General features: G+C 40.1%; 1 protein-coding gene across 1 annotated transcript in view; it reads left to right on the top strand.

Moving 5' to 3' along the window:
- LOC115777133 (carbonic anhydrase-related protein 10-like) overlaps positions 1 to 13,554 on the top strand; it is a 148,796-nt gene that overhangs the window by 115,545 nt on the left and 19,697 nt on the right. The window contains exon 8 of the mRNA XM_030724964.1: positions 6,617 to 6,791. Within this exon, the coding sequence (XP_030580824.1) occupies positions 6,617 to 6,791 (175 nt within the window). The remainder of the gene's footprint in view (positions 1 to 6,616; positions 6,792 to 13,554) is intronic.

Here is a 13,554-nt window from a genome sequence, read left to right as displayed (position 1 = left end):
TCCCAGAAAGAAACTCTGCTCAGAAGGAAACTGTGGAAAAGACAAGAGAGAAAATATTTGAGTAGCTTCTCACTGCTTTAGACAGTGTTGGAGAGTAAAAGAATGTGATGATACCGAGTATGATGCTCAAGTTGCAACATTTCTTCCAGACTGTTAAGGTAAATTATATTAATGCTTATAAATGGAGCTAACTGTCTAATATTATTACCAACAGTATTAAGAAATTTTCTTGGTTAGTTTTTGTTGATACTGTTACACAGACATTATTGCCAAAAGTATTCACTCATCTGCCCTAACACACATGAACCTGAGTAACATCCATCCTTACTCCAGAGGCTTTAATATGATGTGGGCCCACCCTCTGCAGCTGTAACAGCTCCAGCTCTTCTGGGAAGGCTTTCCACAGGTTCAGGAGTGTTTATGGGAATTTCTGACCATTCTTCCAGAAGCACATCTGTGAGGTCAGACACTGATGTTGGAGAGAAGGCCTGGCTCACAGTCTCTAATCCATCCCAAAGGTGTTCTATCAGGCTGAGGTCAGGACTCTGTGCAGGCCAGTCAAGTTCTTCCACACCAAACTGGCTCATCCATGTCTTTATGGAGCTGCTTTGTGCACTGGTGTGCAGTCATGTTGGAACAGGAAGGGGCCATCCCCAAACTGTTCCCACACAGTTGGAGCATCAAATAGTCCCAAATGTCTTGGTTTGCTGAAGCATTAAGAGTTCCTTTGACTGGAACTAAGGGGCCGAGCCCAACTCCTGAAAAACACCCCCACACCATAACCCCCCCTCCACCAAACTTTACACAATGCAGTCAGACAGGTACCGTTCCCCTGGCAACCACCAAACCCAGACTCCTCCCTCAGGTTGGCAGATGGAGAAGTGTGATTGATCCCTCCAGAGAACACGTCTCCACTGCTCTAGAGTCCAGTGGCGGCGTGCTTTACACCATGGAAACCCATCTCAAGAAGCTCTCACTGTTCTTGAGCTGATCTGAAGGTTGGAGGTCTGTAGTTATTGACTCTGCAGAAAGTTGGTGACCTCTGTGCACTATGACCCTCAGCATCCACTGAGGTGGTTTTATGTGACCTACCACTTCATGGCTGAGTTGCTGACCTGGATTCAATGATTTTGGTGGATGAGTGAATACTTCTGGCAATATGGTGTAATTGCTGTATGTAGTTAAAGCTTTATAGCCATGTACCAAGCTGCAAACTGTGGGATCTCTGATAATCTTTCCATCCTTGAACAGGTTGTAAATAGATCACAGGGCTAACACAGTGAGACACTCTCACATCAACATCTATGATCAATTTAGATGCACCAGTTTCTTTTTTTGTAGGTTACTGCAGGGGTTGGGAACAAAACTAAATTTTCCTGGTAAAACAGTGCCCCTTAGTAGTGAAAGTTTTAAGCACATTTTGCAGAGGATAATTATAAAGTGTCTTTAGCCCTGTGAGGTCAATTAAAACCAGCCCTACCTCTGAACCCTAACCCTGTGTTATGGAGAAAAGCAAAGAGAAGGTGAGCTTTTATGTAGTTTCTGATTTCAGTTGGAATAATTTTATTTGATTTCATTTTTTTGTCCCCTGATTGTCATGACTTGTGGGAACCATTAAAAAAATAAAATAAAACTGATAATATTATGTGGTGGTACATATTATGACAGCACAAAAAATAAAATTCTTCATGTGGTGATCAGTGCTTGGTCAGAAGGGCTACAGTGTAGCTTAAATCCAACATGCCATCTGTAGACCGAGAAGCTCAGTGTCAACTGCAGCACATTGCAGTCCATCACAGCAACCACCTGCATGCATCAGTGTAATCAAGTCCCACACAATATGTGCCATTTATTCTTACTGCATTTCCCCCGTTCTCACTCACCTGTCCTTTCCTCTCACTTGCCTGTCACCTACTCATTCTTTATCTTCATTTTTTCTTTTTGTTCCCCTCTTTTCTCCATTTTTCCTCCTTTGTTGTTTTCTTTCCTTCCATCTTTACTTGTTTCCCCTGTCCATCCATCTTCTCTTTCCACTCATCCATCTTTCTACACCATGGGTCTCAGTTTCAGTTTCACTAAGAGCCACAGCAGAAAATGTGACTCATACTGAGTACAGTCCTACGATTAGGCTATCATACAGCCAACTTATACCAACCTGTTTCATATGCCCCAATATACCAACTCCTGGCAGTAATTTGGTTTGGATAAACCAAATAATTCCTGATGGTAAAGCAAAATAATGAATCTTTAACTTTGTTCTTGCACATATTCCTACAGGACTTAAGTAGAATGCTTCACAGGCCTGAACCTGTCAACTCAGTGGTGGTGTAGGAAATTTCATTAAAAACATATTAACAGTAGCTGTGCAGTCACTGTGCATACTACTGCAACAACTAAGTAGACCAAAATTGACACGAGGCTGGATTAAAATTTGTGAAAAGCTGGATTTGTCCCATGGCTGCTGAGTTTGACACATGTTCTACACGGTCTTGGGTAATACATGCAGGCTTTCATTTGTGAGCACTTAGATCAGAGGAACCTTTCTGAGAGTTGTTCAAAATGAGCTAATTTCAGCTGATTAGATATCAGCTGTTGTTTTTAATACCTTTGGAAAGAAAACACTTGGAAAACCATTTGCAGTTCTATCACACCACCTCTTTCTGTCTGTATATTGGACAAATATACACAAGTATATTACATTTTCTTTTCATATTTGTGCTCCTTTCATTGTTTCAGTGTAGGTAGCTGGGGGTAGTTGGGGAGAAGCCTTCGAGCTGACTCCTCATGCTTCTTGTACCGTCTGCAGTTTAAATTCCCCATTGTCATCTCAAATTGTGGCATGTGACAAGAGTGACCCCTCGACTGCTGTCGCATGGTGCACTTGTGTCATTTTGACTTGTACAGCTCCTGATTTTTGTAACCTTGTGTAGATAGGAGTGAAGCAGGTTGGGCTCTGCTGAAATTTCAGAGATGTGTCTGTGCAGGAGCACGGGGATTTTCAGCTGCTGCAGGGGAAGATTGCTGCTGAAAAATATGTGATGTTCGGCAGAAAACCTCCATGATTACTTTGTTCCTGTTTCAATGTGATAATAGTCTTCATCTGAACCCATTCAATGCCTCTGTTACCATTTTGTATCATAGTTCAACACTACCTGCATAGCAGGGGTTCTGGGGGTCTTTTTAGGTGCACAACCTCTCCTGTGGGGATGAAAATAGTGTACATGCTGATCATTCAAGAGCAGCAATTAGTTAGTTAGCTCATTAGTTCACAGCAATTTGCTAAATTACTGCATGTGCATATATAAAGCATACAAGGTTAGTATTAAAAGGTATTTAAGGGTGGAATTAAAAGATATCATTGAATTAAAGGAGCCAAAATCATCTTGTTTTACAACCGTTAAAATTGTTCATGCCATTGTTGTTATTAGAGGATTGTGTTTTGCATATGATTAACAAACAGACTCTTTTTCATAGTGGACATTTCGGCTCGATGCACTTGGGAAAGAACAGGTGTATTGATGATGGCTCGGTTCCATTAGATGACCATCACAGTGAACACACAAAGGAAGATCTCCCCAAAGTGGAAGACAACAATGATCGTTCCAGCTGTGCTTTTCCAAATGCGACGTCAACATTTGTTGAGTAAAATGCCACAAAATTTTACTCTGAGACAAGCTTAGTAAAAATTCTCACACAGATCCAGGCTTCAGGTGTTATATAAAGTATACTATAGTCTATATGTATGTTGTGCATTAATTCAAATAGCTTATTTTAAACAATTACTCTCAAAGCAAACGTATCTGTAGTGCTGTTTCTTGGCATGAAACCGTACTGATGCTCAGTGATCTTCACCTCTCTTCTTAACTTAGCTTCAACAACTCTTCCTCATATCTTCATGATATGGGTCATCAACTTTATCCCTCTGTAGTTACTATAGCTCCTCAAATCTTGTTCTTGAATATCAGTGCCAGTACACGTCTTCATTCCCCAGGTATCCTCTCACTCTTCAGGATTGTGTTAAACAATCTGATTCAAAAGTCCACAGCCTTCTCTCCTTGACATTTCAGCTGTTATCTCATTTGGAGGAGCTGCCTCCACTTCCTCCTCTGCATTTATCTCTGTCTTTATCCTTTGGGGTTTAGGGTTTAATTTTTTAATGTTTTTGACTACTTTTGACTTTACTTTTATATTTCACTTTAAAAACTGTTCACCTTGTCTTGTTTTAGTCCTTTTGTCTAGATGATACACCAAACAGGTTCTTGGCAGTTTCCCTCACCACTTCAGCGGTACTTTCCCCATCATCTGGTAACTCTTCCCTACCACCCAGAGCCTGTCTCAACTCCTTCCTGAAATCTGCGCAATGATATTTCTTCTTCGATTTCCACCATTTAATCCTTGCCTCTGCCTTCACTTGCTTCCAAAGTCATCCTGCAGACTACCATCCAGTCCTGCCTAGCTACATTCTCCTGACACCACCTTACAGTCTCCTATCTGTGTCAGATTGCACCTTCAGTATAAGCTGTAGTTCACCCGTGTGCACCTTTCTCCTGTCCTCCCTCTTTTTGAAATATGTGTTTACCACAGCCGTTCCCATCCTTTTGACAAAATTCACTCGTATCCGTCCTTCCGCACGTCTCCTCTTAACACTGTATCTACCCACAACCTCCTCATCAGCTCTGTTCTCTTCACCTACATGTCCACTGAAGTCTGCTCCAGTCACCACTCGCTCCACTCTAGGGACACACTCTACATTTCATCCAGCTTACTCTAGAATTCCTCTTCCTCCTCTGACGTCCAACCTGTGAGACATACATGCTGACAGCAGTCAGTATCACCCCTTCAATTTCCAGCTTCAACCTCAAACTGTCTGATACTCTCTTCACCTCCACAACACTACTGACATACTGGTCCTTCCATCTACAAGATGGTAGAACAGCTTGAATCCACCTCCGATGCTTCTGGCCTTGCTTCCCTTCCATCTGGTCTCCTACACACACAGGATGTCCACCTTCCTTCTCTCCATCAGCAAGATCTCTTCCTTTACCAATCATAGTCCTTACATTTAAAGTCCCTATCCTCACCGCCACAGTCCTGCCTTTCCTAACATGCCTTCCCCGCCTTCTCTATTTCTTTTTCCTTTGTCTTCAGCCAACAGTAGCACAGTTTCTACCAGCCGCCTGTTTGCCAGCAGCAACAGAGTTAACCCAGGCTTGACGATCTCTTTATGATTTGCATAATTTTAACTGGCATGACGGCTCCATGTACACCAAAGACGGTGACAGTGAAGGACTTCGCTAGTCGCTGTGCTAACATACCTGCTAATGTATGCTAACGTGATTTCCTTGTTCCGCCATGAAAATCACTCCGATGTTCCACATTTGTTGTTGTTGACTTTTCTCCCGGCTCGTTTGTGCCCCACCCGTCATGACCCTGCGCCCCAACAGTTGGACGCCCACAGTTTGAGAAACACTGTCTTAATGGATCATACATAGCAGACTGAAAGAGGTATTTGTCATCTTTAAATGAAAGCCAACTTAATAATAGTCAATAATTAATTTTCAACATAATTGACACTTTATATACAAGTTATAAACAAGTTATATTTAGGTGTGTAGAATCTTCATCAGAGTTCCCTTTCAGTCTCAGAGAATTCGACTGGAGTATAAAGGGTTAACTTTGGTTGATCTCATGTTCAAGGTCATCTTCTCATGTGCCTCTGGACAGTTTTCAGCATGGCTGCTATTTTTATAAGTCCCATTGGAATTGTGCCTCTGCATTGTGATCTCCTCCACTGTGTCAATCCAGTGATCCTTCAACTCCATATTTATCTGCATGAAACGGACAGAGTCAGAGGAAGTCAAATCCTGGTCAGCAGTCCAGGTGATGAGCAAATATTGCGTTGGTGTGGCCAAAAATACCTGCATTTTCACTGAGTTCTGTGCTGGCCTGCACCACACTTCAGATTGTTTCTTTTGAATGGAAACTGTAAATTCTTCCTCTGAAAACTGATTATTGAAACTAGCTCTCATCATCAGTGATGATCCTCCACGTTTGAAAACGGAGCTCGTGGCGTGGCTGTAGCTCAGGTAGAGCAGGTCATCTACTAATTGGAAGGTTGGCGGTTCGATCCCTGATTGCTCCAGACTGCATGCCAAAGTATCCTTGGGCAAAATACTGGACCCAGAGTCAGTTAGATAGAAAGCACTTAGATGTAGAAGTGCTTGAATGAATGAATGTAAAAGGGTGATTGAAGATGTGTTGTATTAAGTGCTTTGAGTGCTCTAGTTGAGTAGAAAAGCAATATTCAAGAACCAGTCCATTTACCATGTTTGACCTCTGCCAGGTTTAAGGTTTGGTGTGAAAATGTAGAGTACAAGTGGTCAGAGCAGCAGTGCTGGAAGCTGTTTGTGTATCATGGAGGAGATTATCTTGAACAAAGGTGCCTCAGTGAATGCCTCAGTGTTCCTCCAGATGAGTTGAAGGAAGTCTGGGCTTCTCTGCTTAGGCTGGATGAGCCTGCCTGAGCTAGCGTAGTGTCAATAAAGAAGCCAAAGTTTAACTCATGACATTGTGAGTAACTCTTGACCTAAGCTAAACTCAACTACTCTTCCCACAGATGCACTCCCTGCGCCTCCTCAGCCAGAACGAGCCCTACAAGATATTCCTTAGTATGAGTGACAACACCCGGCCCACCCAGCCTTTGCTGCAACGCTGCATCCGTACCAATATCAACTTTAGCAAGCAGGGCCGCGACTGCCCGAACAACCGCGCCCTCCGTCCACAATACAGAGGTAATATGAAGGGTACAAGAAGAGGGAGCAGTGGTGTTGTTTCTGCATGAATAAAATCAATGATAAATTATGAAATGATTCTAGAATTAAAGCCAAGTGTGATTGCGTTTCTCATTTTCATCATTTTAAGCTAACGAAAGTAGGTCTTACATGCTCATGCCAAGACTGGGGATACATTTAGGCCATTTTTAGTCGAAGTGTCAGGTTCATCAGGCCCGAAAAATAACTAGGAAACCTTTTAAACCCACTGAATCACTGGTATTAACAGTCAGAGCAATAATATTTCACAACAGATGTTAAGCTATTACAATGACATTTACACACAGATGATGTAGATACACTTAAGTCTTCACACAGTGATGCTTTTAAAAGTAAAAGCAGCTGCATCTGTTAGTTTGTTATTCTACTTTAGGTACAACTGAGACAATAAGTACAATAGATCCCTCTGAAACAGATCACATACAGTCATTCTCATTGCAGAATTTCACAAATTATTGTAAATTGTAGATAAAGTTTGTTCGGCTTCTCTTATGGTTCACTTAAAATCCACAATGGTCATCGTCACATATTAAACAAAGTTATTTTATTACTATTATTTTGTCTTCTGCAGATTGTTCCACTTGTGAGGGGTATAATAAATAAAAGCCAGTTAAAGGTATTAAAGATTTCAAGACTGTCTTTCCTGAAAGACATTAAATATGAGCAGTTGGTTCATATTTAATGTGACCTGAAATGACCCAGTAATAAAAGACAAAGTTTACACGCCCAGCACAGTTTATCACCTTTACAGCTGGTCGATCAAGTGGTCGAAGTGTGTGTGAAAAGTGATGATTTTGGAATATTACAGAAATAGTTGATGACAGACCAGAACATGGAGCAGTGCTCAACAAAACTATAACCAGGATTTCCAACATCCCTGGTCCTGAATCCGCCCCTGGAACTCCACACAGCCCTCAAAGAAAATCATGCACCAGCAAATTAAAAGGATTAGATCTTCAGCTCCCAAGTTCATGTATCACATGTATATTACAAAATTAGGAATATAGTTGTATAGGAATTTGATGTTAATTATCTTGTAGGAACAAAGTTTGCAAAATATACTCTGTGCGTTGAATGTGAATGAAATATGCGGGGCTAAAGACTAGAGGAGCTTTGACTTTTTTTAAAGGTTTAATTGTTATGACCAGAGAATTTTTCTGAAATGGCAAAAGAAAGCGATAAACCATGAACCACTAACAGGTAAGTCTTATTGGTGATGGCTCCAACTAACATGCAGGACTTTAAGGATCTGCTGTGCCAGACGCAGCCACTTTACATGAGCCAAAGACAGAAACATCTGTAAGCTACAATTTTAAAGTGAAAACAAATTATAATTTATTACTGCACCTTAAAAATGAGCTTTGATTAGTTAATATTTGAAACATGACATTTCAGAGTACTGAATTAAAGAATTAACCACAACAAAAACAGCAACAAACACATAATTTGTTATAAGCTAAATCGTCACGATAAAAAATGAGGATTTTAGTGGTTGCTGCTTTTCACAGGGGGCATGCATTAATGAATGTATTGAAAACAGTGCCATTAAATGTGATAATTAGCTACATGATAAAGTAGTGGCACAACAAATTACAGCAGAATATTGTACTGTTGCAGAATAGCTAAGACAGCAATGTACCTGCATTTTTTATTCTTATTATCTCTGCCTTATATGAGCCCAGAGCACACAGCAGTGTAATACGGTGCATAATACACACGGGTCGTTTAGGCTAGTTAGTTAGAGAAAGTGAGGAAAGTCAGACAGGGCTTTGGTGTTGAGAACATGAACCATAGGGAACAAAACAGGAGCAAAAAGAAAGTAAGACACTCCAAAATAAATATGTGTGTGTGTGTGAGAGAGTGTATTGTATTAATGTTGAGCTGGTATTAAAAAGAAAACTTGTCCAACACACAAATATAAATACACACTAAACTTGGAAGTGTTGTGCCAAGTTTGTAGGATTCCTCACACAAACACAATCAACAGCTTCTCCTGTGCGCTCTGAATATCGTTATCAGTCTGATCAAACCCTCCGCACTCTCCAAAACATCAAATCCATTTCATGGTCTCTACCACCCCTTTGAAATTCACTTACTGTGACACGGAACCCAAACAGTTAAGGTCAAAGAGCCTAAAAGATAATGAAATCATAGGCACAGAGTGGAAAACAATATAGAAGACCAACACATGACAGGTGGAGAAAGGACAGGTGGGTCTAATGTTCACTGGACAAGATTTCTTTTAATGACTTTCAGAATTTCACAAATTTTTCACAAGTACTTTTTTTTTCACTTGCTTAGGATGCCAAAGGTGAGGTCTGCAAATCCCTGAGGGGGTTTCATTTTTACAAGGTTGACCTTTATTCAAAAAGTGGTCAACTCCCAAACTACATGTAACCCAAAGCACCGCTGCCATTCAGTCACATAATGGGAATCAATCTCCAAGAGGAAAGCCTGAAACTCCCGGTGGTGAAAAGGTTTCCATCTAGAGTTTGGCGTTGCCTCCGCTCTGAATTGATTTTCCCTAACCAGTCCTTAGAGCTTTTACAGCTCGTAATGGTAACACCTCGACAACACTGTTAGTCTTGCCAATGGAACTGATTGGTCTGTGGAGACACGTTTGAGGAGGGAGGTGTTCAAGTATAAAAGAGGAGGACAAATAAAGATTTTAAATTGGATTAAATTATTATGATGATTCACAACAGGTTTCCAAAAATGTCATTTCACTGGGATTTATTGGAACATCCTCCTTGATTTCCAAATGAAGAAGGTCTGAGGTCTGCCAAGTGTGATTTTCCTCAGTTTTAACCTGGAAAAAGATGGTTCCACAATTGCTGTGGACACCAGAAACATGCTGCACGTCTACTCATCTGCCTGCCTTTACTTTTCAATGTTGAATTGGCCGTGTGTTTTTACAGCTTGGAATGCCTGTGTTAGAAGTTTCCCAGTTCTCAGGGACCATCCAACAATGCAGGGCATTCAAGACTTCCCATATGGAATTATGTTCTCCTTTATAGCTTAATTAATTTTGTCCAGAGAGAACATTATAGACTTTAGGGCTTTAATTCTCTTGGGAAAATATGCTCAACAAATAGCCTGAGCAAAATTAAACTGTCAGTTTTGCAGTGCATTAGAATCAATTAAAGTCACCTGGAAGACTGCTCAGGTGATCTCCAGAAACGGGAATACTCTGAGAGTTCAGGGCATTTTTCTATCATGACATCAACCTGGGATGACCTTCCTCAGAGTCTTTGTTTTGTCTGTATTCTCATCTGCATTTCAATAAATGCGTTGTTTTTATGAGTCGGCTATGAAGGTGCAGTTTTCAAAGAAACTGAAAATACTGCCAGATTTGATCTTGCACTTTGACTTTGTACCAACACTTGAATTAATGCACATATGCCTTTGAAGTCTTGTATAGTATCATAACCTTGATTGTCTATTTTGAGATAATTTTCTTCTAATATAGCCAAGATTTGGAATAAAATAACTGGATCCTTACTTTTATGATGTGTACATATCTGCCAACAAAAGAAACCTGTTCAGCATGTGAAGCAGCCGTGGTTCCATCTATTAGTATGGAAAATAATTTTCCCCTTTGAATATGTTACATAATAGTATTGAGGCTGAATATGTAATTGTTTTGGGGTAGGTGAGAACATAGTGATTTTGACTTGCGATGTTTTTCCAGGTAAAAAGTAACTGGTATCAAATGAGACAAAATATTTCTGTTCCTCTCTGTTTGTTGCTGCTTGTAACTCAAGGATATCCCCTTCACTGATCTTTTATTAAACGTGCTCCACATCACCATAAGAGACTGAGGCACTCTGCATCTCAGTTTTTGCAGAACCACTTAGTACCACTTCTTCTGGCTGTTCTGCATTCATTAGATATGAGCGTTGTAGCAGAATCCAATATTATCTCATTATTTGGATAAATAGCTTGGCTGAACTGTAGGACAGGGTGGCATCAGTTAAGTGCAGTCAGGACGCTTCCACAGTGGCCCTGCTCTGGCTTCAGTCTTTGTTTTCTGGCTTGTTGTTGCTTGCAGACGTTTGCTCTGAAGCGTCAGACGTTATTTTCTGGTCTAAATCTGGCTGTCTTCTTTAAGCCATTACAAACATGTGGATTTAACATTATTTCAGCAAAATTTTATTTCTTTCAACTAAATTGCAGTATTGTTCAGCACTAGTCTTCACTGTCTTTTCAATAGGTTTTTGGTCAGTAGGTTTTTTGGTTGTGGCTCAGTGTCTTCTTTTTTTCATTGCAGCTTCCACAATTTGCTTTTACTACCTTACTTTCTCTTTTACTAACCACAGTTTTAAAGCCATACTAGGTAGTGATAGAAACAATGAACTAATGCATTATAATAAGTATTTGTTGTTGTTTATAATTGAATATCTTTGCAATGTAAACAGTTGCTATATGTGTAGTTCTTATCTGGTCAGGGTCCAGTGTGTTGTGTTTGTTTTAACCTCTGCTCTTTATGAGACATCTTTGTTTTGAGTGACCTGAATTGAAACTGAAAGAAATATTATGATTATCAAGAGAAAATAAGTTGCATCTAAAAACAAAATTGATCACCATCAAAGGTTTTGGAAGAAGCAGAATGACATGTCAACAAGTTAGCTTTTTTTTTTTTTTAAAGAGATGTCTCTTTAAACCAAATTCAGAATTGCACAAAAAGAACATTATACCTACCATATAGATGCAGCTTTTCTGGGCCATGGAGATGGGCTGTCATTGAGGGAAAATTGTAAATTATGGTCAATTCTATTCTACTTCTAAATAATGCCAAATCACAATAGCAGTCGCCTCAAGCTGCTTTATATTGTAGATAGAGACCTACAATAATTACAGAGAAAACCCAACAGTCTAAACGATCCCCTATGAGCAGCACTTGGTGACAGTGGGAAGGAAAAACTCCCTTTAACAGGAAGAAACCTCCATCAGAACCAGGCTCAGGGAGGGGGGGTCATCTGCTGAGGGGGGGGAGACAGAGATTAATAATAACTAATGATTAAATGTAGAGTGAAGTATAAACAGAGTAAATAAGGTGAATGAAAAGAAACAGTGCATTATGGGAACCCCCCAGCAGCCTAGGCCTATAGCAGCATAACTAAGGGAGGGTTCAGGGTCACCTGATCCAGCCCTAACTATAAGCTTTATCATAAAGGAAAGTTTTAAGCCTAATCTTAAAAATAGAGAGGGTGTCTGTCTCCTGAATCCAAGCTGGGAGCTGGTTCCACAGAAGAGGGGCCTGAAAGCTGAAGGCTCTGCCTCCCATTCTACTCTTAAGTATCCGAGGAACCACATCACAATATCAGTCGCCTCAAGATTGCTTTAATTCAGGACTTGCCCACTTCACGTTGCCAGTGGTTATTTCCTCTCTCATAGTGATAGCTTGCCAGATTTTAATTAAGTACCAACATCTCTGGCAACGATGTCTGAACAGGCTTCATCCTGTAGGTCTGTCCCTTAAGTCCAACTCTGAATGGCTCAAAAGGAATAAAATGGTATTTTTGCAGTGGAGTAGTCATAGTATTAAGAAGCTGCAGTGGGACCTGAAAAGAGCAGTTCATAAACCTATCAGTAAGGTTTTGCTCAAGCAATTATGTTAATAAGAGTGGACCAAAATTCCTTGACAGTAATGTGAAAGACCGGAGTCCAGTTTTTGAAATGTTTGGTTGCAGCTGATGTTGCTGAATTAAGTATGGCAATACTTTTACATGTTGGTGATTCTGTAGTGGAAAACATTTTCATCAACTGAAACTCTGATATTGTTTTGAGATCTTTGTGTCATGTTAAATTTCATTTTTAATCTAACAGCTTAGTATAAGATGCAAAGAGAAGGTCAGAAAGGGTTTGAATACATTTACAATGCACTCTACTGACAGAGAAACATACTTTAATCCGCAGGAGAAACTTTGTGTGGATTGTGGATTAACTAGCATGCACTTCTTAAACATGTTGAAATATGAGGTTAATACCATCTTCATTGTGAATCCTGCAGCTTTTGAAACAAACTACATAAGAGCCCTGAGCTATATTTGCACTTGCTAATTCTGAAAGCTGTCAAATATTACTTCTTTCTTAGTGGAAAATAGGAAGGCAGGTGATTCAGTAACAGGCAAGAAGACTGAGATAACATTGGAATAAAAAGTTTATATACTTTCACTGATATCCAGGGAAAGTATAGAAACAGAGTGCACTCTACCATTGAGAGGATCCCTGGCAGACAATAAATAAATGGATTTCTCTTTTGGACGGAGTTATCTCTTTTTCTCCTCCGTTTTGAAATTCCCTCTTTCAGTTAATGCGGCACTTACTCATACCCACTGATTTCCTCCATGCACTTTATATCTTTTTAGTACTATCTTCTTCCCTCTTTCTGTTTCATTTATATCAGCTGGGTCTTTAGGCCCTGATGTACCAAGCTGATGTCAGTATTTGCCTTTGGCAATGACTGACATCACCTTTGAAAAGCTTTGCCTTTGCAACTTGTGTTAAAAGTTCCATTTGATTATAGTCTATGGCCAATGGACAACCAACATGTGCTTGTGTACATCTGTAGGGTAGCGTAGATTAAAAATACATTCCCCCACTTATACCACTTTTACAAAGATGAGGTACATAAGAGAAATACAGAGAATTTGTAATGAATGTTGGAAATTTGCTGATCTGCTAAATTATTCCATCAGAGAGCGGTTCTGTCCTCACTGCG

This window comes from Archocentrus centrarchus, unplaced genomic scaffold, assembly GCF_007364275.1.
Source record: "Archocentrus centrarchus isolate MPI-CPG fArcCen1 unplaced genomic scaffold, fArcCen1 scaffold_43_ctg1, whole genome shotgun sequence".
Classification (NCBI taxonomy): Eukaryota; Metazoa; Chordata; class Actinopteri; order Cichliformes; family Cichlidae; genus Archocentrus; species Archocentrus centrarchus.
Note: the sequence above shows the minus strand (reverse complement) of the source record. Positions and strands in the feature narration are given on the sequence as shown.